Source organism: Mesoplodon densirostris, chromosome 4, assembly GCF_025265405.1.
Source record: "Mesoplodon densirostris isolate mMesDen1 chromosome 4, mMesDen1 primary haplotype, whole genome shotgun sequence".
Classification (NCBI taxonomy): domain Eukaryota; kingdom Metazoa; phylum Chordata; class Mammalia; order Artiodactyla; family Ziphiidae; genus Mesoplodon; species Mesoplodon densirostris.
Window position 1 is genome coordinate 97,859,952 of NC_082664.1, and position 25,832 is coordinate 97,885,783.

Consider the following 25,832-nt stretch of genomic DNA (forward strand, 5'->3'; position numbering starts at 1 on the left):
AGAAAAGGGAATAAAGGATGTAAGTAAGAGTCACTAACATTTTAGCTCTTGGAATTGTTGGGAAGGAAAACACTTCCTCTACCCTCTTACGTTCATTAATTGGGAATCTGCAAATTAAATTGACAAAAGCAGATTACCATGAGAAAAAAACATTTAACTGTGGATGACTACATGCAGGGGTTCACAAAGAAACGTGATTTGAAGGGCTGGCTACAACTGGGGGCTTATATACTACTTAAGTGACAGGGAGTAGGAGAAAGGCATCTTCTGAAAAACATGACTTCTTGGTGGGGGGCGGGAAGGGCACTTATGGGAGAACAAATGACATTTAGGAAAGATAAATGTTACATTAGGAGAATATACGGGAGATATGGTAGTTTTAGGAAAATGTGTGAGTCTGGTGCTTGGAACTCTTCTCTAAGACTGTTTCCAAAAAGTAAGTAAGTAAATAAATAGAAAAGGTGAAAAGTCTTAGGGGAATTTTATTTCTCCATGAGGAAAGATCTATGAATCAGTGTTTAAAGTTATATATACTAAGTTTTATGGCATTAGAACAATTGTAATACATCCAAACATTGACAATAAGGACTTCCCTGGTGGCACAGTGGTTAAGAATCCTCCTGCCAATGCAGGGAACACAGGTTCGCCCTGGTCCGGGAAGATCCCACATGCCATGGAGCAACTAAGCCTGTGCGCCACGAATACTGAGCCTGCGCTCTAGAGCCCGCATGCCACAACTACTGAAGCCCATGCGCCTAGAGCCCAGGCTCCGCAACAAGAGAAGCCACCACGATGAGAAGCCCATAGCCCCCGCTCGCCGCAACTAGAGAAAGTCCGCATGCAGCAACGAAGACTCAACACACTCAAAAATAAATAATATTAAAAAAACCCCAAAACATTGACAATAGCCATAGCAGCAGTATATCCAAATGATGTCTGTCTAAATCTTTAGGTCTGTATATCGTGATAAAATTGGAAATAGAAAAAAGCTATCAATCAACACCACTATATATTAATGACAAGTTTGGTTGTCTGGGTGCTGGTATCAAGGCTCAGTTTGAGTATGTAAAACTCAACAGTGTTTTGATTCACAAAATCTGATTAAAAGTAACTTAGATGCAGAGAAACATGGTTTAAAATACTATATAAATTTTCATCATACACATATAATACAAGAATATTTTCCTTTAATCCAGATTTTCACGTCATGTTTAATGGGAAACAACTAAAATGTTATGCAAACAACCCAGGAGGGAAATTTTTACTATTTATCTTTTAGATCATATAATCTTTCTTCAAAATCTGTACATATTCTCGTGATGTTTTCAAAACTAGATCTTGATTTAGATTTGACTCATCAGTAGCTCCTAGATGAGAAGCTCTATAGCATGCTGATTCAATTCAGCAGCAGCTGAAAAGAAAAAGAAAGGATTATATTCTTTACCTAAAATACTTGAGTTAACTAAATATAAGTTAGTAAAAAAAAAAACCTGAGACCTTTCTAAGCGTTCAGAAGAATGAAAAGTATCTATACACGACATAACACAAAATACAAGATTACTAGTATATAATTTGCCTGTGGTTGCACAATGAATTAATTGCTCTTGTGGCCGAGTATCAGAGCTTCTGGCTTTCTCATTCGTCATTCATTTAGTCAACAACCATCTGCTAAGGTGCTGTGACAAGCACTGAAATTACAAGATGAAGGTGACACAGTCCACCCTGAAAAATCATGCTATAAACTGGAAAAACAGACAAACAGGCAATTTCCATACAGAGTCATAAATACTATGACAGGTATAAAAGAGGGTACAAGGAACACTCAGAAGTGACACCCAGCTTTGTGTCAATACTGTCAGCTTTTTGATGGAGGTGGTATGTAAGCGGATACCTGAAGGACAAGGGAAAAGTACGGGAGATGGAGGGAAGAGGCAAATACAAAGACTAAAGGTGGGGAAGAGCACCTGTGGGATTGCAAGCAGTCTATTTGACTAGATGTAGAGCAAAGGGGCAGAGGAAGGTAGTAAAGAGATAAGGCTGAATACTATGGCAGGACCCAAACTGATTTGGGTGTTTTTATTCCATGATAAGGAATTTGGAATTTTTCCTGAGAGCGAAAGATAAACCAATGACAAAGTCAATGACAGGAAATTTTAATGTCAGCCACTAAGTGACAGCTACACGAACGTGACTGCTTGAGTCTGGGTTTTTTGGCCTTAATCACTGCCAGAAACTTGAGAAGTTGATAAACCCCATGTTTTCTAATAGTGTCAGTGTGCAGGTTGACAGTTCCACAGGGATGGCAGAAGTAGAGAGGAAGGATATAGCCAGAAATAAAAAGAAATACATAGACTTTTTGAGATTTTTTTTAAAGCTGTGGAACATGCTGAATAAATGAGGAATCAGGATATTTTTCATTATGAATGTTCATTCTTTCACATTTTTTCATTAGATATGTATAAGAAAAGATATTTAACCTATCAATAGTATCTGTCATCCAAACAATGGAAAGAGATGCCATTTACTACTGAATATTTACAGTTTATTTCAGAAATCAATGTCTAAATTTAATTCATAAATTTCAGCAACATACCTTTTTCTAGTACTCTAGTTATATTTTTTTCCATCTCCGGCCACATCTGAAATAAGTCAAATATTATTTAAGTTAGACAAGAGACATTTTTGTAGGAATGATGTATAACTTATGAAATGTGGCCTTTAAATAATACTTCTAGAGACTAGACCTAATTTGAGGATTGCTTAAATAGAAAAATAATCACATCAATAAAATAAAATAAATTCCTACTTATTTTGATTTTAGATAATGAAGAACATATATATGTAATGTTATTTAGATTAATCAGATAAAAAGTACAATAAATATCAGTCTACTGAATATACATAATTTCAGAGGGTGATATTTGATCTTATTGGTACAAACAAGTTTAAACGATTAAAGTCATATATATATATTACAATGAATGCATTACTTTGCAATTCTTAGAAAAATTGCTCTTTCTAAAAGTTTAATCAGTCTTTTACTCTAATGGATCTTTCCTTAAAATGAGTTTTCCTTTCTTACACTTCTATATAACTAAAATTTTAAGGTATGTTCTATGGTAATAATTTTTCAACATAGAATCTTAAATACATAAAATGGAGAAAATGGTTCCGTTGTAATGTCATGTCAAAATTCTATGGGCAAAAAATTAAGTAAAGGTATTTTGCTGTCTATATTAGGACTGAAACATTTATTTCAGAAAATCTGCTTGAAGAAAGGAAAAGTAGAGGCTAGAGCCAGTTTTCAAACTCAGTTTCTGATTCATGACTTTCTAGAATTAGAAACAAGGAAAACAATACATAATTCTTTAACTGTAACTTTGTTTCCATTCTAGAAATTAGGGCCAACTTTTTGAAACATTTGACTAATTATAGTTATCTACTTAATTATGAAATGTGTGGGAACATTTCAAACTGTATTACAAGTGTCTCCACCTAGAGTGTTCTTTTAAAAATCTTTCTTATAAAAGGCACCCTCTCACTAAACAGGGTCTCAAATAGTATACTGAACATGACAAACACTGTGATGATAATGATATCATGATAGCCAACGTCTTTTTAAATTTTAGGTGCGAAGACAAATTTTTTGGCTAGCAGGTTTCCCAATATTTTCAGAGACTGTTTTCCATAACACTTTGCTGACAACAGCACTGTAGAGAGGCCCTATGAAATGAATAATGTGACAACATTACTAGACAGGTTTTGTGAAATTAATAACTCATAACAGATGAAGGAAGAAGCCTTTACTGAAATAATTTTGTATTACCATTAATAAACACTGCAAAATGTAGGTCACGTTTTTACATGCGTTGAATTAGGGAATGACCCGTGTAAGATTACTCTCTTTTTCCCCAAAAGCTCTTTTCCTCAATATGTACTTCCAAGAACCTTATGTTGATTTCTAGGTGAAGATCATGTTCACCTGGGGGAAGTAGTTGGAAGTCGAACATTAATAAGGAGAACAGGGCTTCCCTGGTGGCGCAGTGGTTGAGAGTCCGCCTGCTGATGCAGGGGACACGGGTTCTTGCCGCGGTCCGGGAAGATCCCACATGCTGCGGAGCGGCTGGGCCCGTGAGCCATGGACGCTGAGTCTGCGCGTCCGGAGCCTGTGCTCCACAACGGGAGAGGCCGCAACAGTGAGAGGCCCGCATACCGCAAAAAATAAATAAATAATAAGGAGAACACACCTGCATTTTTCTTTAAACTGTTCCATTTAACAAAAACACAGAAAGGTGAGAAAATTATACACAGGAAAATAATATATCAGCAAGTTTTAATTTTAAAGATTTTTAGTTAGAAGGATTCTCTCACAACTGGTAGTTTCCAAACTATGTCCCATAGTAATGGAAGGTCCCTACTGAGGACACTGCAGGACTGAAGGAAAAAGAAGTCACAGCTTCAGGGTCTCCGCCACTCCTTTAGCTAAACAGCTCTATATTTGTCTCTGTTTTATATAATACAGTTTCATGCAAATTTTTTTTTTTTTTAAAAAAGAAAGGTTCTTTTCGTTAAAATAAAAATTTTTAAGGTATGAGAGTCATTGATTTAGTCAAAGTCCCTAATTTTACAAAAGAGGTCACAAAGGGCCAGAGAGACTTTGCCACAAAGCCAACGTGTCACAAAGCCAAAGGCCTTCTCACTGAGTCTAGAGAGAGTTCTACGCCAGCTACTTCCTCAGATTAAGGAAAAAAAACACATAGATTTTTAACTATAACTCAGAGAAAATGAATATGTAAAACTTTGTCATGTAGCTCAATAACGTTTGATACATGAGACATGAAATAGTAGCTTTCTAACTAAATTATATGTTTCAAAGGCATGAACAAGAATAAATTATCATAACTGCTATTAGTAGCAGTCAATATATTTAATTTATAAAGCACAGATTTTTTTTTTTAACCACAGGACAGGGAACTTGAAGGAGAAAATCTTTAGTTGAATCACACAGGCCAAAATTGAGGAGATTCTTCTTCTTTTTTTAATTATTATTTATTTATTTATTTTTGCGGTACGCGGGCCTCTCACTGTTGTGGCCTCTCTCGTTGCGGAGCACAGGCTCCGGACGCGCAGGCTCAGCGGCCATGGCTCACGGACTCAGCTGCTCCGCGGAATGTGGGATCTTCCCAGACCGGGGCACGAACCCGTGTCCCCTGTATGGGCAGGCAGATTCTCAACCCCTGCGCCACCAGGGAAGCCTGAGGAGATTCTTCTTTAAAAGGATATTCGTTTCCTCCAAATAAAACTTGGTTTACCGAAATGAGTCAACAAATGAATTATCCACGTTGTGGGTTCTATATGGCAAAATTTAAAACACAAAACAGATTTCTCTTTACTATCTAGCATACTTCAATCTCTCATCATTAGTTTGTATGTACAAAAAAACATGAGTGTAATCTCAATTAGAATTTAAATCCAGTCAGAAATTACAGGCTAATTCCTTGGCCTAAAGTTTCAATGTGAGGACTTACACTCCTACCCTCCTCATGAGAGGAGGGGAGATTTACCCAATGCGTGAATTTGGGAGAAGGAACTAAGAAGTGCTGGCTTGCTTCCGAATCTCTTCTTTGAGAAGGTGTGTGTGCCCTCAGCACCGGGAACTGGGGTCTGCTCTCATGCCCGCAGTAAGCAGCCTGCCCTGGGGCGGGGGTCAAGCATTTGCTTCCTCCCCTTAGGCCTAATTTGGGATGAAGTATTCTGAGGCGCACTGTGACTGCACACCTAAAGCACGTCCTCCAATTCATTAGTTATGTGTCAGTAACAAAGCTCCTTAGTTGATCTCCAGCTGCTGACTCCTGCGTGCTGAACTCAGAAGGGGAAGAGAAGTGTCATCTGCCACCTACCCACCACAGCTCCAACAAGGCAGAGGACCACACGACACTGAGGGAACGTTTTCTTCTTCTTCCCTGACTTTATAATTAATGTACATTGTTCAAAACAACCCCCACTATAAAGTAGGGGAAAGGTGAAAGGAACATTTTAGAAAGAAACGTAGTGAAGCCAGTAACAGTATGAAGCACAACAGGTATGTGCTCGTTCACCCAACTGTAATATATTACTGTTAAATTATATCTGAGACTGCAGGCTGGAAAATAATGTTGCACTCTCTTTTTAAGACCAATTTGATAAATATATACACACCACACACATACACATGCACACTCATTTCCAAAGTTAATTTATTTTCAGTAATTATTGATACTTTTAAAATTTGATATCACTCATTTTAAATGTCACGAAAATGTAATAAAATCAAGTCATTTAAACCACTTCAATTCATTATCCAATTGTAAACAGGCTAAGGTATGAAGGAAATTACACTTGGCAGTCTGTAGATATTAAGTACATATATTTTGCTGCAGAGAGAAGAACTGAGGAAGAATTTGTAGATCAAAGAGCTGAAAAACTAAGTACAGGAAAAAAAATGAATGAAAGAAAAAGAACTGTTAAGAAGTTGAACTATTACCTCTATCTGTCAAAAGATAAAATGCCTACTCATTTGTCCATGTGGACAAAATGAAGTGGGAACAAGAAGGATTATACTGATATAATAAACTGAGACAATAAACAAGTTTATTGAACTCTGCCTGTGCCTTATGAGAAACTAGCTCAACTACTGTGGTAAGTTGATTAGAGTTAAAACTCAAGAGTGGATAGGCACTGCCTTGGTGATGTAAACACGAGGCCTATTTTTTTTAAAAGAAATGTGACTCAATATTCTGGTGAGACACAAAATGTTGTGTCATATAAAAAGTCAAAGTCTTAGGAATATTAATTGTTTTAGCTTCAGTGCACTTGTATGACCACATTTAGAAAGAGAGTTGCTAAACTGAATGGACATTTGAGCAATTTTTTAAATTACTTAAATAAATCATTAGAAAAATTTTCAAAGTGTCAGTAATGCACCAAAAGTCCAAAATCAGTCAATGTAAAATGTAATCCTCCTACTTAAGACAGATTTAAAGGGCATTTATTAACTACTGTGGCCATGCATCGTGTTCGGCACACAAATACCTAAAAACTCTTGAACATAAAAAAATCTTTAAACCAGTGAGATTGTGTCTGTTATAAAGTTGTCTGGAATAGATTTTTAAGTTTTCAGTTCTTGAAAAAATTCTATGTGCAAGAAAATCTAACAGTGATGTAGCTATTTTGGCTAATGTTAACTTTTTGTATTTTATAATAGTATAATTAAATAACACAATTGAAAAAAACTGTAAAATTACTTCTGATATATAGGACCAAACATCCCAGAATTAACTAGAATGTGAAAACTGAGGGTAAAATTAGCAAGACAGATACGCAGTAATCTCCTACCCCCACAATGGTATCAACTGCTAAGACTGAACTTCATGTACTGGTGAGGGAGGTAATAAATCTAAGTATTACGTACATGGAGAAAGCTTGCTGCTACAACCAGCGCAACTGAAACCACACACCTAGAGCAGTACTTTGCTATAATTATTTTCCTTAAAGTTAGGGGAAAATGCTGAGTAAGATAAAACTTCACAGTAGGAATAGTCCAAAATGTTAAAACATTGCAAATAAAGGAGAATGATAAACAAATGCAATCTTAATGCCATTTTTAACATTTTACTTTGTAGAATCATAGCTAAAACCTTTAGAAGGCTATTGTTTTATCATGTCCCATCCAAAAACCCACCTCTTTCTATCACTTTAGACAGTACGTTAACACCTCTCATAGTATTATTTTATGTTTTCCTAGTAGAAATAATTATATTCCTAGCAATTCCAGAAGGCACCTTCTTTCTGTAAGTCTTACTAAGAATTAGGTGAACAACAACTGTATAATAACTCTTCCGTGGCATTCTGTAGTCATTATGGAGACACGTCTTTGCACCTTGATAGAGTTAAGTAGTGCTCTTCAATCTCTCTTATTAAAACCAGCACGATTTGGCAAAGACCCCACAAGGGAACTGTGTATACCTGGTAACTACAACATTGAGTTTAAAATAAACGATTTTTCGATTTATCTAGAATTACTAAAAAAATAAATGCCTCTTTCCTCCAAAAAAATTAAAGGAAAAAGTTCCCGCAGAAATTTTCTCTCACATTGTTTTTGCATTCACACACTCATCTTCATCTTGTAAAATGATACATTGTTTGATTTTTTGGGTGACAACCCATGAGAACATTCTAAGTTTACATCATGCTTAGCAACTGACAGAGGGCTTGACATGCATTTTCTTTTCGACCCTGGAGTCCAGTTTCATGGCTCTGAAGCACTTAGACCCAATTTAGCCACAGCACTGTCTAAGAAACCTTAGCTTTGCTCTTCTATGATTTCTTACGACGTGAAGCCAAATGAGAAAACAGGTTGAGACTTCATTTAACAAGGCCTACTGTTCTCTGCATCAAGAACATCATGAAAACACCATCAAAACCATAACCCCGTGTGCACTGAGATGCATATTTTAATAACAATGATACACAATGAAAACTAGTTGCAATTTAAAGACTCCCCATCATAGTCATCATTCATCCAGGTGATGGCAAGATAGAGACATAAGTGGACTTCATTTTAAAAATTTAAAGATTTGCTTTATTTACGTATTTAGAAATGTTCTACAATTGCTCAGCAAGACATTTTATAAAAATTCAATAAAAATGCTCTAAGTAAAATAGCAATTAAGGATGCACTCTCATGTACGAAAATGACAAAAAAATTTAACTTAAAAACAGAAATTAACCTATTTAGTGCTACAAGTCTATTTAATTCACAAAAAGGATTTATCTAGGATTCCTTTAAATAAAAAAAAATCCATATATGGTTAAGTGTTTGGATGCCAATCATTCACTTATGCTTAGGGGTAGAAAAACTAGGGTGCAGCAAAACTTGAAAATGATTATGAACCATTGCCAAACTGAAATCAATTAGAAAGTATATCTTTGGTTATTAGGCAATAATATTTAATTTCTAAAATAGAATTTAACTGCAGTTTTTCAAGAAATTTAAAATTTGTCAGTTTAATTACATTTACTGAATAAAGTTAATGATAAATCTCTCTTGAAAATGAGAAATCCAGGGACTTAAAAAAATCATAAAATTTCTGTCTCTTTATTAGCACAATTAATTATGGCTTTTACTTCGTGTGTGTAAGTCAAATAAACAATTCAGAATTTCACCAAATTAAAAACAAGAATTATTATCAGAAATCTGAAACCCAAGGAAAAAAGGGTAATATAACTAACCTTGGTCCAGTAAATCTCCATGCTCTCATGTGAAGGGCGCCAACTTGAGGTAGAAATCCCTAAGTTTTCTCCTGGAGTAAGATATCTATTGAGCACTAAACGATTATTAATATTTCCTACACAAGGTGGCTTCAGGACTGGCCTCGTAGTAAGAGTGCTGAGTAAAGATCTGTTCTGCTCTTTCTCCACCAGTAGTTTAGTACTGACCTTTGCCAGCTTCTTATTAGTCCTGGGAAGATGGCAAAACACCAATTTCATTCATTGCATTTTCCCTAAATGATTTGTAAATGGTTTGCATTTCTTAAATTGCCATAATAGTAAATGGAATGAACCATTAAACCACGTTTTAACACTGAAAATGGGTCAGAGCAGACCTATTATAAACAATTCTAGGTGTAAAATTATTCTAAAGAAGTATATATGTGTCTGGGGGATCCTTAACTAACAAGTCAGTCAAAGTCGGAGAGGAGAGAAATGGCGTCAGCGATGGAGACGGCTTAACAGGTGACGCTTGCTGCCTTCTGCGATGGCTGCACTTAGACACCCACCTTTAGTAAACCAGTCCAGGGATGAATACACAAACCATCCCTCAAAGACATTTTCAAGCATTTGCTTTCACCACCCCTGTATACACATTTCACTCATTACCTCAGAGGAATTAAGCATTCGGCACTGAGGAATAATCTAGAGCAGCGGTCCCCAACCTTTCTGGCACCAGGGGCCAGTTTCGTGGAAGACAACTTTTCCATGGATGGGGGTGTATGGGGGTTGTCAGGATGGTTCAGGCGGTAATGCGAGCGATGGGGGGCGATGGGGGGGGGCGGCAGGTGAAGCTTTGCTGGCTTGTCCACCGCTCACCTCCTGCTGTGCGGCCCGGTTCCTAACAGGCTGCGGACAGGTACCGGTAACACTGTTACTGAGGCACTGGGGGTGGGATCTGCCCTTGCGGTTTTCCACGCACACCCTCACGCAGGCCACCATGTTATTTTTAGACACTTTGTGAATTATACGGCCCTTCGCCCCTCTGTTACTTTCCCCTTATTTCACAAGCATGCCTTTATGTAGAGTAGAAAAACTTCAGATACAGTAGTTTGTCTCAGGGCGCCCTCTAGCGATGATACCAAAGATCATAATCAAGAAAGTGAATTTACCAAATGCTAAAATGTGACGCTTTACGTTTAAGCGGTAATCTTCCCAAAAATAATTAAACTCGTTAATATTTCTATTTACGGGAATTCCAACAAGAAATTTTATCTCAATTACAAAGTTTCAAAAACACTTAGCTTAAAGACTAAATCAGGTTAACTATTGGGTTGGCCAAAAAGTTCGTTTGGGTTTTTCCAGTAACATCTTACGGGAAGACACATAGAACTTTTTGGCCAACCCAATATATGAAAATATAAAAAATAAAGTTATGTAAAACCAACAAAAAGGTGGGGAGATGCAAACTGGACTAACATTTTAAAGGTGACTTCACTTACTAACATCATTTTCCAAAGTTACACTATCTAGTTAGCTTTCACTTCCTACTAATCTCATGAACCTGGCTCAATAAAAATTATGCTTTAGAGGCAAATTAATGAGCTAAATTTAAATTTATTTTCTATGATTCTACGTTTTGACTTACTTCTTTAGTATATTTGCCAATGACTTTCTAACTTTTAGTTCTTCGAGGTAGAGTTGCTTATATTTTTCCAACTCTGCTTTAGTAGAATCTTCTTGAAAAGTTTTCATTTTGGAGAGTTCAGATTCCAGATCTTTAATTCTGAGTTCCATTGGACTTCTTATTGAAGCATTATGATTCTCTCTTAACTGCTCTAAGTTTTCTTGACATGCTGCTTGTGTCTAAAGTCAAATAAAAACATACATGTTTAAAATAATTATAACCTGAATAATTATAGTATATTTGTTCCCTTCAGTTTTGTGTCAATGATTCAGAGAGCAATTTTAAATGTGAAAAAAAAGCTGAACTTTAAAAATATTTATCATCAATGTAAACTGAATTAAATCTTAATTATAAAATTAAAGTTGGATCATTCTTATATTCGTACTCATGTAATCTGATAATTCAAAGAATAATAGGATCAATTTTAAAATTTTTAAATTGAACAATACAGCTAAGAATAATCCAAGAGTATAGTACAATTTCTAAATCATAATATTTTCTTTTCATCCTAATAGTTTTGTTTTAAACCAGTTGGTCTTAAAAATAAAATGATTCCCTAGTGAGAATCGTTCTGAAAGATCAATTTAGTGAGAATAATGATGGAAACTGAAATATTTAAAGGGAGAAACAAATGCCACCTTCCTTCCAGAAATTTAGAAAACAAACTGCTATAAGGGAAGTAGAAGAAACATATAAAATGTATACATCCGAAATGTAATTTATAAATGTGAAGTGAATTAAAGCACATTACAGATCAAAAAATTAACCTGTAAAAATAGGTTGATTTCTTTTAATTTTTCTATTATATCCTGTCTTGCTCTTTCTTCAACCTCCCGTTTATACTGCTCTACTTGACTGTGTTCTATCATATTCATTTCTATATGACTTCTGAGGTTCACTACTTCTTGTTCCAACTTCTTTTTATTCTTCTCTAGTTTTTCACATTTCTTTTGCATTACTTTCATAGATAATAACTCCTGTTGAAGAACTTGATTTTTTGCACCCAGATGTAGACATTTTGAAGATGCAGTTTCCAGTTCTGCTGTAAGGTCATCAATCTTCATGAATAAAATAAAATCGCTTGGTAATTAGGGACGTAGACTGAGAATAGCCTAACTCAAAATCAGTATCAACTTTTAAAATAAATTCAGTTACAATAAAATGGTGTCTATATTGTAGCATGTAGGACCTTGAATTACTAAGAAAATGAAGAAAAAAGTTCAAACCACCAAGAGCCACAAATATATATCCTTCACGGTCATCATTGTTACACAAAATTTGCATTTGATTTTATACTTTTATTCTTCTATTGTTTCATGCCTTTCCTCCATAAAATGACTATAAGTCACCTCTTAGTAGAAAGCCTCTTACTCCTTCCCCACCCCCATCTTAACCCGCCATGATTTTTAAAGTTTTAGGGATATCATATTGAGTTATTTGGGGCTGAATTAATAAATGCCTCCCAAAATAAGACTCGGAAATTCAGACTCTAATGAGTCTTGTAAATATGGCTTCTAATACCATAAGCCTTTTTTCTGAACTACAAATATTTTATGCTAATTTGAATTGCATTCCAAGGAGAAATGCTTCGCAGGGTTAAGGAGAAATCACATCTCCCAGTGTAATAGTTTAGCGAGATGATCCATACATTTTTCTGAACAAAAAAATGCCATTAATTCTTGTAATGCTTTGTTACTTTCCACAGAATAAGAGAACATAGTAAACAAAACAAACAAAAAAACTTGCTGGAATTTCAAGGACACTGAGTTGGGAAGAACTACTTCCCTTTAGACAGAATGATTATTTGGTCAGACAAGGCAAGTGGATGTGGTAGTTTAAAAACATGTCTACATGTTTTGAAACTGGTGGCGCAGTGGTTGAGAGTCCGCCTGCCGATGCAGGGGACACGGGCTCGTGCCCCAGTCCGGGAAGATCCCACATGCCGCCGCGGAGCGGCTGGGCCCGTGAGCCATGGCCGCTGAGCCTGCACGTCCAGAGCCTGTGCTCCACAGCGGGAGAGGCCACAACAGTGAGAGGCCCGTGTACCGCAAAAAAAGGGAAAAAAAAACATGTCTACAAATTCTTGGACACTTATCTCACGAAATTCTCAGGGCTTCGCAAGACTGTTAATGGAAGCCTGACGGCCCTTGGAGAGGCTGAAGGTAACAGCTTCTAGGCAAGGGAAGAAAATGACACTGCAACCTGGAGGAAGGGGGGACTCTAGCTACAAAGCAGCTGAAAGTAAAATTGATGAGAGAGATAAGCTAAAAAAAAAGACTATTGAATATAAAGGATCCAGGACTCATTGGGTTCAAATATCTGTATCCCATTTACAGCATCTCCCCATGCCCAAATAATGCTAAAACAGAGTAATAGATTCTGGGCTAAGATCAGATTTAGGGTGCTGCCAGGAAAACATGGTCTAAAGATGAAGCCAAGACTGTAGAACCCTTTATTAACACCCTGGAAAGACTTAAGTTGGTGCCTCAAATTCCTTTAAGGATCTTAAAAAAGCATAAGAATTTTAAAGGCATCATCCTACAAAGTTTCCCGTCCTACCATCCTACAACAGCTTCACAAGAAGCCCAAGGGGAAGAGCTTATCTCAAAAAGATTTGGGAGGGTAGCTTTTCCAATGTCATGAACCCCAATAAAATTCACAGGACATTCAAAGCTTTAAAGAGAACTGTGGTAGCAAAAACACTGCTTGCTAGCTTGCATTAACAGAGACCAAGACAGTACAAAATGAGAAGAGGCCTCTGGGATTTTCTTAGAAGTTCTGTAAGTCCCCCTTCCTCCAGGTTTCAGTGTCATTTTCTTCCCTTGCTGGCTTGAGAAACACTACTCAGCTGCAAACACAGGTCATTTCTTATGAAAAGGACGGAACAAAGAGCTCAGAGGGTACAGCAAAGGAGAATCACTTCCATGGTTGGGACTAAGTCCTAATCACAGAGCTGGCAGCAGGTATCAGGCTGTATTTCAGAACTGCTATGGACCAGCATGTCTTCCATTTTCCATTTCTGAAAGGGAGAGTCTTTAGCAGTTTAACAGAATGTTGGTTATGTGGGTGACAGAAGATTTGTCCCTTCAGTTCTCAAGTCTTAGTACTGAGAGGATTGGTACTCAAGGGGCTATACTCTAGAAACCACACCCAGGAGCCTCATCCCCATCCATACCTGGTGAAAGATGGTAAGATCCTGGACTCAAGCCTGAGCCTGACACTGTAACAATTGAGACCTGTGGGGGAACTAAGTAGGGATAAGTGTATTCTTCATGTGGAAGGAATATAAAAATTGTGGCCAGTGGGTAGATTATGCTGGTTTTTAAATGTATCCATAAGTTTTTGAAAAAAATTATCCCACAAAAAAAGGTAGACTATGGGCCAAGCATAAGTGACTTATTCCTAATGAACAGAATATGGTGAAAGAGATGCTGTGTGAATTGCAAGGCAAGGTTAGACAAGGCAACACGGCTTCTGCCTGGCTCTTAACCTTGGAACCCAGCCCCATGTTGTGAGGAAGCTCAGGCCACAAAGAGAGCCTAGGTGTTCAGGGTAGGTGTTCCAACTGACGGGAAGAGAGGCCAGCTGTCCTGGCTATGCTTTTCCCAAGTATAGATTGTGAACAAAATAAACATTGCTTATTTCAGCTACTAAACTTTGAGGAGATTTTTAGGAAAAAACAGATAGAAAAGTGGATAAAAAAAGAGATAATAAGAAACATAACTTAGACACAGTAGAAATTGGTTTCCTATAAACTGGAATCTAATAAATGTTGAGATTAATTAAAAATGACAAACAATGCTGATGAGAAGAAGCAGATAAGTAGAAGAAAGACCTAAGAACTATTCAGGAGGAAGTTTGGGGAAGGTTCCCTTCACTTACAATTTCTTACAAATAGGCAGGTATGCCTCTTCAGAATTTCCCCTCAAGTTTGAAGATAAGGAAGATTGGTAAGCAAGGAGACATATGAAGTATTATAGTTGAAAAACAACTAGAAATCGTCAGTTTAATTACCAAAATCAGACTTTTTTACCTCATCTCAACTGAAATTCTAAGGGATAGGCAACTTTGAATATATATTAATCTAGGACTCAATCTTCATTGTCCTTTCCTCAGAGAGGAAATAAAACATCATGGAAGCATTTTTAATCTTCTCAGTAGTAAAACAAATGGAATGTCCTTTGGCAGTATATAATTAAATACAATTTTTCCTTTACCTTACTTAAAGCTTGTTTGTAAGGGAAGGTAGGATATCTCATTTTTACATTGTACCACAGTGCTTCTCTATATCATACAAACTGGCTTTGAAATTCAAATTACTAATCTATTATTTGTCCCAGATAAATTATTACCTTTTTTAAAAAAATTATTTTATTTATTTTATTTATTTTTGGCTGTGTTGGGTCTTCATTGCTGTGCACAGGCTTTCTCTAGTTGAGGCGAGCAGGGGCTACTCTTTGTTGAGGTGCACAGGCTTCTCATTACAGTGGCTTCTCTTGTTGTGGAACACGGGTTCTAGGTGCATGGGCTTCAGTAGTTGTGGCACACAGGTTCCACAGCTGTGGCTTGCGGGCTCTAGAGTGCAGGCTCAGTAGTTGTGGTGCATGGGCTTAGTTGCTCCATGGCATGTGGGATCTTCCCGGACCTGGGCTCGAACCATTGTCCCCTGCATTGGCAGGCAGATTCTTAACCACTGCACCACCAGAGAAGCCCTACCTGGTTTTTAACAGCTATACTCTTAAAAATTTTTCTTTGGATGGGATGAAATAGTTATTCTATTCATTATGTGTTAAGCTATAAAGTACAGCTATGCATCTCTTTCTTTTCCAATCAAAGAAGGTAGATACAGGGAACTGTGGTTTCTGAGAATGCAGGATCTATGTCAAGAACAAGATCAGCATGAGTGTTATACCAAGAACCACATCAAAAGATGATTTAATTGTGAATTGCAACATGATGGCTTAGAGAGACTTCCAACGAGGAAAGCTGACAGCCCAGACTTAATCTTCTCCTAGATGGTGAAACCTATGGATGAGTCTATGAATTATAATGAGATAAACATAATGAAGCAGATAGCAGACGAAGTCAGCAGATCTCGTGACCAAGATTTGATGGAAACTGGAGTGAAGTGGGAGGCACTGGGTGAGAGACTAAAGGTCTGAATGGAGGGAGAAAAAAGGAATGGACTTTACCTTTGTAAACATACTTCCCATTGTGTCATGGGGTCAGTGAGGCATAAGCTGGCCACAGGCTCCTTCAAGAGGCAAAAAACCTCCACGGAAGTAGAGTTAAAGACATTCCACTACACTGACTTTTTATTATTACATAAAACAACTGGTAAGATGCAAGATGACGAAGAAAGAATTCTCATAAAATCTGACTTGATACTGGCATAGGACAGACATATAGATCAATGCGTTACCATTGAGGATCTAAAAGGAAAGCCCCACATTTATGGCCAACTGATTGTAAGAGTGCCAAATAATTGAATGAGACAAGAATAGTCTTTTTAACAAATGGTACTGGGACAACAGAATATCCACATACAAAAGAATAAAATTAGACCTCTACCTCATACCATATGTAGAAATTAAGTCAATATGCAAGAGCTAAAACTACAAAATTCTTAGAAGAAAACACAGGTGTTTATCTTCATGACTGGATTTGGCAATTCTTAGATATGACACCAAAAGACAAAAATCGACTAACTGAACTTCATCAATATTAAAGACTTCCGTGTTTTGAAGGACACCATCAAGAAGGGGAAAGGGCAAGCTCCTGAATGAGAGAAAATACTTGAAAATCCTATATCCGATCGAAGATTTGTATCTAGGATACAAAAAGAACTCTTACAATTCAATAATAAAAAGACAATCCAACTTAAAAATGGGCAAAAAGTTGAATAGACAGTTCTTCAAAGAAGATACACAGATAGACAATAAGCACATGAAAAGTGCCTCAACCTTATTAGTCAACAGCGAAACGCAAATCAAAACCACAATGAGATGCCACTTCACACCTACTAGGATGGCTATAATCAGAAAGACGGGTAATGACAAGTGTTGGCGGGCATGTAGAGAAACTGGAATGCTTACACACTTTGGATAAAAATGTAAAATGGTGCAGCCACTCTGGAAAACAGTACGGCAGTTCCTCAAAAGTTTAAACAGGGTTACCATATGATACAGCAATTCCATTCATAAGTATATTCCAAAAAGAAAGGAAAAAAATATGTTCACACCGAAACTTGGACATGAATGTTCATAGCAGCATTATTAACAATAGCCAAAAAAGTGGAAACCACCCAAAGGTCCATCAACTGATGAATGGATAAATAAAATGTGGTATGTCCATACAAATGAATATTATTCAGCAATAAAAAGAAATAAAGTATTGAACCACGCTACAAAACAGATGTACCTTAAAAATATTATGCTGAATGAAAGAAGGCAGTCACAAAGGACCCCATATTCTGTGATTCCACTGACATGAAATATCCAAAATAGGCAAATCTATAGAAACAGGGAGTACAGTCGTGGTATTAGGGCTGTGAATATGAGGAAGGGAAAACTGGCACAGGGTGATGGCTAAAAAGTATAGGGTTTCTTTTTAGGGTGATGAAAATGGTCTAAAATGGATTGTGGTGATAACTGTATAACTCTTTGAATATACTAAAAGTCACTGAATTGTACAGTTTAAATGAGTGGACTGCATGGTATGTTCATTATATTTCAATAAAGCTGTCACCAAAAAATAATGGATGCTTTGGGGTAATGGTGTGCTGCTCAGCTTCAGATCCCTAGCCATGGTTCAAGACACAAACAGTCAACAGTGTGCCCTTTTTATGGAAAAAATATATAGGAAAAAACTGTCTTTTTTACTGGTATCAAGTCTAAAAAATTAAGAGACAAATCTATGTTTCACTGCTCAAAGCATGGAGTGATTTATATTTCCCCCAATTAAGTGGCTTTTTGGTCCCAAAACTGATTAAAAATTACCTTATGTTTTAGCATATTAATCTGAATATCCATTTCACTTTGACTGGTTTTTAAATCTCCATGGAAACTAAGCTCTCCATTTTCATATTCATTTAACTTCCTTCTTGCCATTTTTAAGAGTTTCTTAAGTCTGTAGAAATGCATAGAATGAATAAGTCAAGTTCTTTAAGAGTAGATAATTAATAACTATTTAAACAGATATATGTTCTATCATATAAAATAAACTCTATAAATTATAATCCTTTCTCATCTGTTCTAATCTAATATGGTTTGAAAGCATAATAACTAACTTATAATCTTAGGTAAATAATATGAAGAAAAATTTTATGACACATGCTAAGTAAAGAGTTAATATAGTATGTGTATACATATATTATACGGTTCTTATAAGGAAGCTGTTATTAGTATCCATTTTTAGTATGTTAATATGAAATACTAACTTATTATTAAATACTAGTTATAAACCAGACATCAGTATCCAAGCTGAAGAAGAAGAGCATATCATATATGAATGTTTTGAAAAGACACAAAAAGACATTTTGGTACCTACTGACCACAGCCTCTACAAGAAGCAAAGAAATAACACACAAAAAATCATCGACACTCACTCACTCAAAATAGAAAAAGAAACAAGAGAGAACAATCTTTGGAGTCTGAGCTGATGGAGAAGAAAACCAGGCTGAGCTTCATAAAAAAGGAAATCAGCAGAGAGAGAATGTGTACCAGTCTCTTCAAGCTGTTTTAAGAGATCTAGAAATCTTGCCCAGCACAATGTTAACAAAATGCCAAGCAATGTAGAGAAAATTAAATGAGAGAAAAATACTAATGAGAATCAGGGAAGAACCATAAGTACAATACCAAAATCCACAGATGCTCAAGTCCTCCTAAGCCCATACTCCTGTATACTTTAAATCATCTCTAGATCACTTATAATACCTAATACAAGGTAAGTGCTATGTAAATAGTTATAAATACAATGTAAATAAATTCTATGGAAATAGTTGCCACCTGAGGCCAATCCAAGTTTTGCTTTTGGGAACTCTCTGGAATTTTTTTCCCCCTGAATACCTTCAATCTGAGGTTGGTTGAATCTGTGGATGCTGAGGGCAAACTGTGCTCAGCAAATAACCAGAAAGGAAGCCATGTGGAGGCATCACAGACATTGGGAAACACTCTATTTTTTTTTTTTTATAATCTGAGTGGTCAAAACATGAACATTAATTTTATTATTCTTTAAGTCATACATATGTTTTTGTACGTATATTTTAGAACTAAACTTTTAGAGCAGAAAGAAAACATAAGCAAAATCAAGATAGTTTTTGATGTTGTTAAACAGTGACACAAATAGGTTTTTAGATATTAAAATACTTGAACGCTGAAGGGGAAGAACACAACTAAAAGAGGGCAGGATTACCCAAAAAGAGCAAAGATATCTTGCAGACATAAAAATTCAAGGTAGATGATGGAGAGCAGAGTGACATTACTATATGCAAGGCACACTATTGTTATTGCTTTAGAAATCATTAAAGAGGAACTGTAATACTGGGGCACTCAAAACAGTTTCAGATTGTGCTGTGAGTTTCTAAAGTTAACTTTTAAATAGGATGGATGATTTGTTTAAGTATGAATATACACATATAAAATGAATTTGTATCTAAGGTTTTAATAAAACAAAATTATAGTTAAATCAATTAATGAAATTATCAGAAATATTAAAATCTTACCCAGTAATCTCTTTTTCTAATTCAGTATTTTTCTTCATTACTCGATCCAAACTATATTCCAGAGACTGTTTTAGCTCAATATATTTCTTTAATTGCTCCTTTTCATCCTCAAAAAAAATTAATTAGTTTTTAAAACCTAGAGACTTACTCTTCTTTCTTAAAAATATTACTTCTCATGAGTTCATGAGTAATATACGTTTATAGTGAAACACAGTTTATAAACCTGATGCCAATAAGGACAGATTTCAAAAATAATGACTTTTCTTGAAACAGCTTATATTGATTTTTCATTTTCATCATTTTTCTAGAATTTAAATTGCCAAAATTTATTTGTTAAAAACAGACGTTTTGGGACTTCCCTGGTGGCATGGTGGATAAGACTCCGTGCTCCCAATGCAGGGGGCCTGGGTTCAATCCTTAGTCAGAGAACTAGATCCCACATGCAGGCCGCAACTAAGAGGTTGCATGCCACAACTAAGGAGCACACCTGCTGCAACTGGGGAGCCCGCCTGCTGCAACCAAGACTTGGAGCAACCAAATAATAATAATAATAATAAATTAATAAGTAAATAAATAACCCAGAGGTTTTTACACGTTAATGAAATTTTTTTAAAGAGTGGTTATATTTACGTTTTAGTTTCTAAAGATGCCCTAGAAACATTTTCATCAATGGTTTAAGATATCCCAGGTTTTGTTAAATCACATCTTACTAATATAATCTTTGAAAAATTCCCACACAAGATAAAGCCTTTCATTCTCTGTAAGCATTCTTCCATAGGTTACAATTTCTCCATTTCTATTAACCATTCTTCTCTTTAAATAAAGTTTAAGTCTTCTGTACACTAAATAAAAATGTAACTTCAGGCTTCTCTGGTGGCACAGTGTTTGAGAGTCTGCCTGCTGATGCAAGGGACACGGGTTCGTGCCCCAGTACGGGAAGATCCCACATGCCTTGGAGTGGCTGGGCCCGTGAGCCATGGCCGCTGAGCCTGCGCGACCGGAGCCTGTGCTCCGCAACGGGAGAGGCCGCAACAGTGAGAGGCCCGCGTACCGCATAAAAAAAAAATGTAGGGCTTCCCTGGTGGCGCAGTGGTTGAGAGTCCGCCTGCCGATGCAGGGCACACGGGTTCGTGCCCCGTTCCGGGAAGATCCCACATGCCGTGGAGTGGCTGGGCCCGTGAGCCATGGCCGCTGAGCCTGCGCATCCGGAGCCTGTGCTCCGCAGCGGGAGAGGCCACAACAGTGAGAGGCCCGCATACCACACACACACACAAAAAAAATGTAACTTCTTCTTGATTCTTGTAGCTTTTTCTCTCATCCTTTTTCTCCCTCACTCCCGCTACTGGACTCTTACATTCTTTTTTTAAATTAATTAATTAAATTTATTTATTTATTTTTGGCTGTGTTGGGTCTTTGTTGCTGCGTGCGGGCTTTCTCTACTTGTGGTGAGCAGGGGCTACTCTTCGTTGTGGTGCGTGGGCTTCTCATTGCAGTGACTTCTCTTGTTGCAGAGCATGAGCTCTAGGCACATGGGCTCAGTAGTTGTGGCTTGCGGGCTCTAGAGCGCAGGCTCAGTAGTTGTGGCGCACAGGCTTAGTTGCTCTGCGGCATGTGGGATCTTCCCGGACCAAGGCTCGAACCCGTGTCCCCTGCATTAGCAGGTGGATTCTTAACCGCTGCGCTACTAGGGAAGCCCGGGACTCTTACATTCTTTAACGCATGGTCTCATCCATAATTCATCTTTCATCACTTATTCTCTTCTTTTACACTAAATTGACTTTCAATCTTGTAACTCCACTAAAAGTTTTGAGGGTCATCAAGAACCGTTTCTTCTTCAGTCCTTACCCTGCTTCACTTCTCAGCAGCAACCGCGAACATGACCACACTCTGCCTCTGCTCCTCTGAGCCCACCTCAGTCTGAATGACAGTAACCCTTGATGTTCAGTCCTTGACCCTTTCTAATCCTCTTTCTAAATTCTCTCAGGGCTCCTTACATCTCAAGGCTTCGTACCAGATTCCTTAACCTACCTTTCCAGCCTTGACCCCTTTGCTGAGATCACCTGTACTTTTCTCTCCCCCTTCTTGCTCCTCATAGACAACATCCTCAGCCACACTCATGAGCCATTACTCAGTGTGGATTATCCTTGTACAGAGCTATTCTTGGACACTTTATGTTTATTCTTATTGGTGTTACTTTGAGTGTAGTGTTATTTTCTAATCTTGGGGGGCACCCTCAGCCTTAGGATGTTGACCAGCATACTTTGTCTTTATTTTCTTTTACAATGCGAAAGTTTTTCACAAGGATCAGATTATCAATCATTTGTCCTTGTTTTCTTCTTCTTCTTTTTTTTTTTTTTTTGGCTGCATTGGATCTGCGTTGCTGCGTGCGGGCTTTTTCTAGTTGAGGTGAGTGGGGGCTTCTCTTCACTGTGGTGCGTGGGCTTGTCACTGCAGTGGCTTCTCTTGTTGCAGAGCACAGGCTCTAGGAACATGGGCTGCAGTAGTTGCAGCACATGGGCTCAGTAGTTGTGGCTCGCAGGCTCTAGAGTGCAGGCTCAGTAGTTGTGGTGCACGGGCTTAGTGGCTCTCCGGCATGTGGGATCTTCCCGGACCAGGGATCAAACCCATGTCCAATGCATTGGCAGGCGGATTCCTAACCACTGCACCAGGGAAGTCCCTGCCCTTGTTTTCTTTTGAATGATTTCCTACTCCATAGAGACCTGACCTTATGGAAGTCTTCTGACACTCCTTTCAGGTGAATACTCAACTATATTGTTTGGAGTCTTGAGTCAGCTAGAGCTCTCTCTTCTTCCCAGCCCAGATTCTTCATCTCAACACTGTGTTGACCATATATCTTAACTCAGGTTGGCTCTGGCCTGGGGATTCCTGAGATGAGAACTTTAGGAGAAGCCAGGGCTACTGACTGAGTTGGTGAAAAGCTCTCTCATTAAATTTTTGATTTGTGTAGACCTTAAAGTGGCCAATAATTCTATGTCATAATCCTAACTCATTTCTATAGGAATCTACAGAAAATCCCTCATTATTTTTTTTAATACGCTTACTCAGTGTGGGGTATCCTTACAAAATTTTCAATTTCTGATACCCGAATAGATGTGTTTGACAATGTAAGGGGACATCTGGCACTCTCATTCACATGAGACTCCTTTTGTCAAAATATTGTGTTGTCACTCGTATGAAAAGTATGCTAATACAATGTGACTAATGCATATCAAGTCTAGAAAAAATAATTTTCAATGTTTCTTTGAACACAAGAAGGGCCAGTCAATAGAATGTTCTAGTCCCCCTGACAGGTATATCTGTATAATGACACTGCATGAATCTAACTATTGTGATGGAAAGAAACGAGTTGATAGGTGCATCTACCTCATCCCTCCAACTTAGGGTTCACAATAGAATCTTCTGATTTTTAAATCATAGGTAGCTTCCCTACAAAGGAGAGTATAAATGGCAGGAGAATTCCTTTCTGCTTGGTAAATAATTACATAGCTTTCACTATACATTGATAAATTGGAATCCTGGATTACACATCAGTCTTTTCTGAGACTGGCTGTTACACCTTTGAAAGGCTGATTAACTCAAGTGTCTGGGAGAAAAATTGTTCCTGAACTTGCCATGCTAGGAGCACCTGTTACTATGTAAGGCCCTGATTGAGCAGCCATTTCTGCTTTTTCACTGGCATCTCTTTTCTTTTTTTTAAAGAAAAAAGGGGGACTTCCCTGGAGGTCAAGTGGTTAAGACTTTGCCTTCCAATGCAGGAAGTTTGATCCCTGGTCAGGGAGTTAAGATCCCACATGCCTCCTGGCCAAAAAACCAAAACATAAAACAGAAGCAGTATTGTATCAAATTCAATTAAGACTTGAAGAATGGTCCACATCAAAAAAAACTTTAAAAAATAAAGTAAAATAAAATCCAAGAAAGGAAAAAATACATTCCTTTCAGAAAAATGCTTACATAGTGACCTAGTATTCCTTCTTGATAAAGAAAATGAACTACAACATTAAAAGTAATTCATTCTCAAAATAGCACTGGAGGGTTTAGATTACAAGGGAAGTTCAGAATTCTAGATCAAATCATTACTCAAATTTCTGGACTCAAACAGATATTTGTGTACCACTGTTCATAGCAGCATTATTAACAATAGCCAGAAGGTGGAAAAATCACAGTGTTCATTGACAGATGAATGAATAAACAAAATGTGGTATATATAAAATATTGCTTTGGACTGTCACCATCTTTTTAATTAAAGTCTTACTATAAAAATCAATCTTATTATTTCAGTCAACTTCCTCTACAAAGAGGAATTATGCTACCAGTAGCAAGTAGTATCAATATAAAAATAAACTCTTTTATCAATGAGACTTTTCATATTGTCCAAAATATTCTTATATATTACTAGTAAAAAAATTAAAATTCCTTTTCAGCATGACAGAAATTAAGAGATTGACTTACTGAACTTGTACTTAACAGGTTTTTCTGAAGCTCTTCAATTTTGTCCGCTTGCTTTTTGACTGTAGCTTTTAACTCGGCATTTTCAATTTCAAGCCTAAAATGCATATTTTTAAATAATTACTCTCACACATAGATTTTAAAATACCACACATTTTCTGAACAAACACCTGCAGGTTCAATTACATACATTCTTAGAATTTTGAAAAGTAGATGATTTGGCAATTGTGCCGTTTTCTAGTTGTGTTCTGTGGATAATGTGAAAAATTTAGAAATAATGGAGAAAAATTATGCATTTCAAAATAGCTCAAAGCTGAAATGTTTACCCAGCTTTACAATGATGTATTTATTGTCATAACTGATATAATTCTCATACTATACTGCTTATCTGCTCTATACTTATACTTAAGTTATTTTCTGTGCTGCTTTAAATTGTACTTTTGGATGTGATCCTGCGTCTTCTCAGCACATCTCATGGCCTCTGTACATCGATCCTGTGCTTCTTGCAACTAAAAGGAGAAAATTTTTTTTTAAATTACTGATAATCTAGCAAATCCGCCATCATCTGTTTTTATGTCTTTCATCTGCATATTGTTTATGGCTACTTTCCTGCTGCAACAGCAGAGTTGAGTTGCTACAACAGACACCTTGTGAACCACAAAGTCTAAAATATTTACTATCTGGCCCTTTACAAGTTACTGACTTCTCGTACTAAACCACAACATCATTCATGCTTTAAATTATATTTTATCAAATAAATACACAAATTTATAAATTGGCCAAATGGGGAAAGACATTTATATTTTTTACTCCACGCTCTATACCAACTATAATATTAAATATCCACATATGTGAATGACCACAGCTCTTTCAGTGATTATGAACGTTCACACTACACACTACTGTTGGTGACAACCAGATGCTTCAGGGACTAGTGTGAGAGGTAGTATCTACACAGGGGCCAGAATGCGTGGGTCTGAGTCCCAATTCCACCACTTATTTGCTGTACGTCCTTGAGCAAATTACTTAAATTTTCTGTGTCTCAGTTTCTCCAGCCATAAAATGAAGATAATAATAGCACTGACCCCACTGGGATGTCGGGAAGATTAAATTGGGGGCGGGGGGCGTGTACATAACGTATTTAGAAAAGTACGTGGCACATAGTAAATGCTAAGTGTTTACAATCAGAATTATTACTATTGCTGTATTTTATGTTCTAAACAATTTGATATTTTAGGCAGATGGCATGCCAACAGAAGTGGTCTCCTGTACAAGTCACACTGAAATCATTCTCCATACCATTGAAATTGGCAGTAAACAGGGAGCATGAGGACCAGAATGTATGTGCCCAGTACTTCAAAAACTTTCACTGATTCCACTAGTCCTTTTTTCCCCTTATAATAATTTATAACTTACTTCCTCTCTGTACTACTCAGTGGGCAGTGATCATGGACTAATATGCAAATAGCACCTCCTGGATTGAGTGGTACATAACTTACATGACCATCAGAGGAAGGGTTATGTCACTGGCATGGAAATATCACCCTACTGCTAAATCAAAGTTCTGAATCCATTCACTCCCAGCAACTGGTTATGTCTAGAAAGCACTCGGATGAGAAAATTAAGGTTATGTGGTATGGATATTGGAGAAGCTATCCACAGAGCTTTACAGTTGGTGAAATGCTATCAATGTGAAAATCCCCAGTT

The 25,832-nt window shown here is 37.1% G+C and overlaps 1 protein-coding gene across 1 annotated transcript in view; it reads right to left on the reverse strand.

Annotated features, from left to right (window-relative positions):
* Positions 1 to 769: 769 nt before the first annotated feature.
* Positions 770 to 25,832, reverse strand: part of LOC132488542 (ankyrin repeat domain-containing protein 26-like) — a 136,452-nt gene continuing 111,389 nt past the window's right edge. Inside the window, 9 exon segments of the mRNA XM_060096841.1 lie at positions 770 to 1,400; positions 1,403 to 1,411; positions 2,594 to 2,639; positions 9,271 to 9,499; positions 10,898 to 11,115; positions 17,935 to 18,064; positions 19,659 to 19,765; positions 24,129 to 24,222; positions 24,564 to 24,634. Coding sequence (XP_059952824.1) covers positions 1,276 to 1,400; positions 1,403 to 1,411; positions 2,594 to 2,639; positions 9,271 to 9,499; positions 10,898 to 11,115; positions 17,935 to 18,064; positions 19,659 to 19,765; positions 24,129 to 24,222; positions 24,564 to 24,634 — 1,029 coding nt within the window. The 3' untranslated portion in view covers positions 770 to 1,275.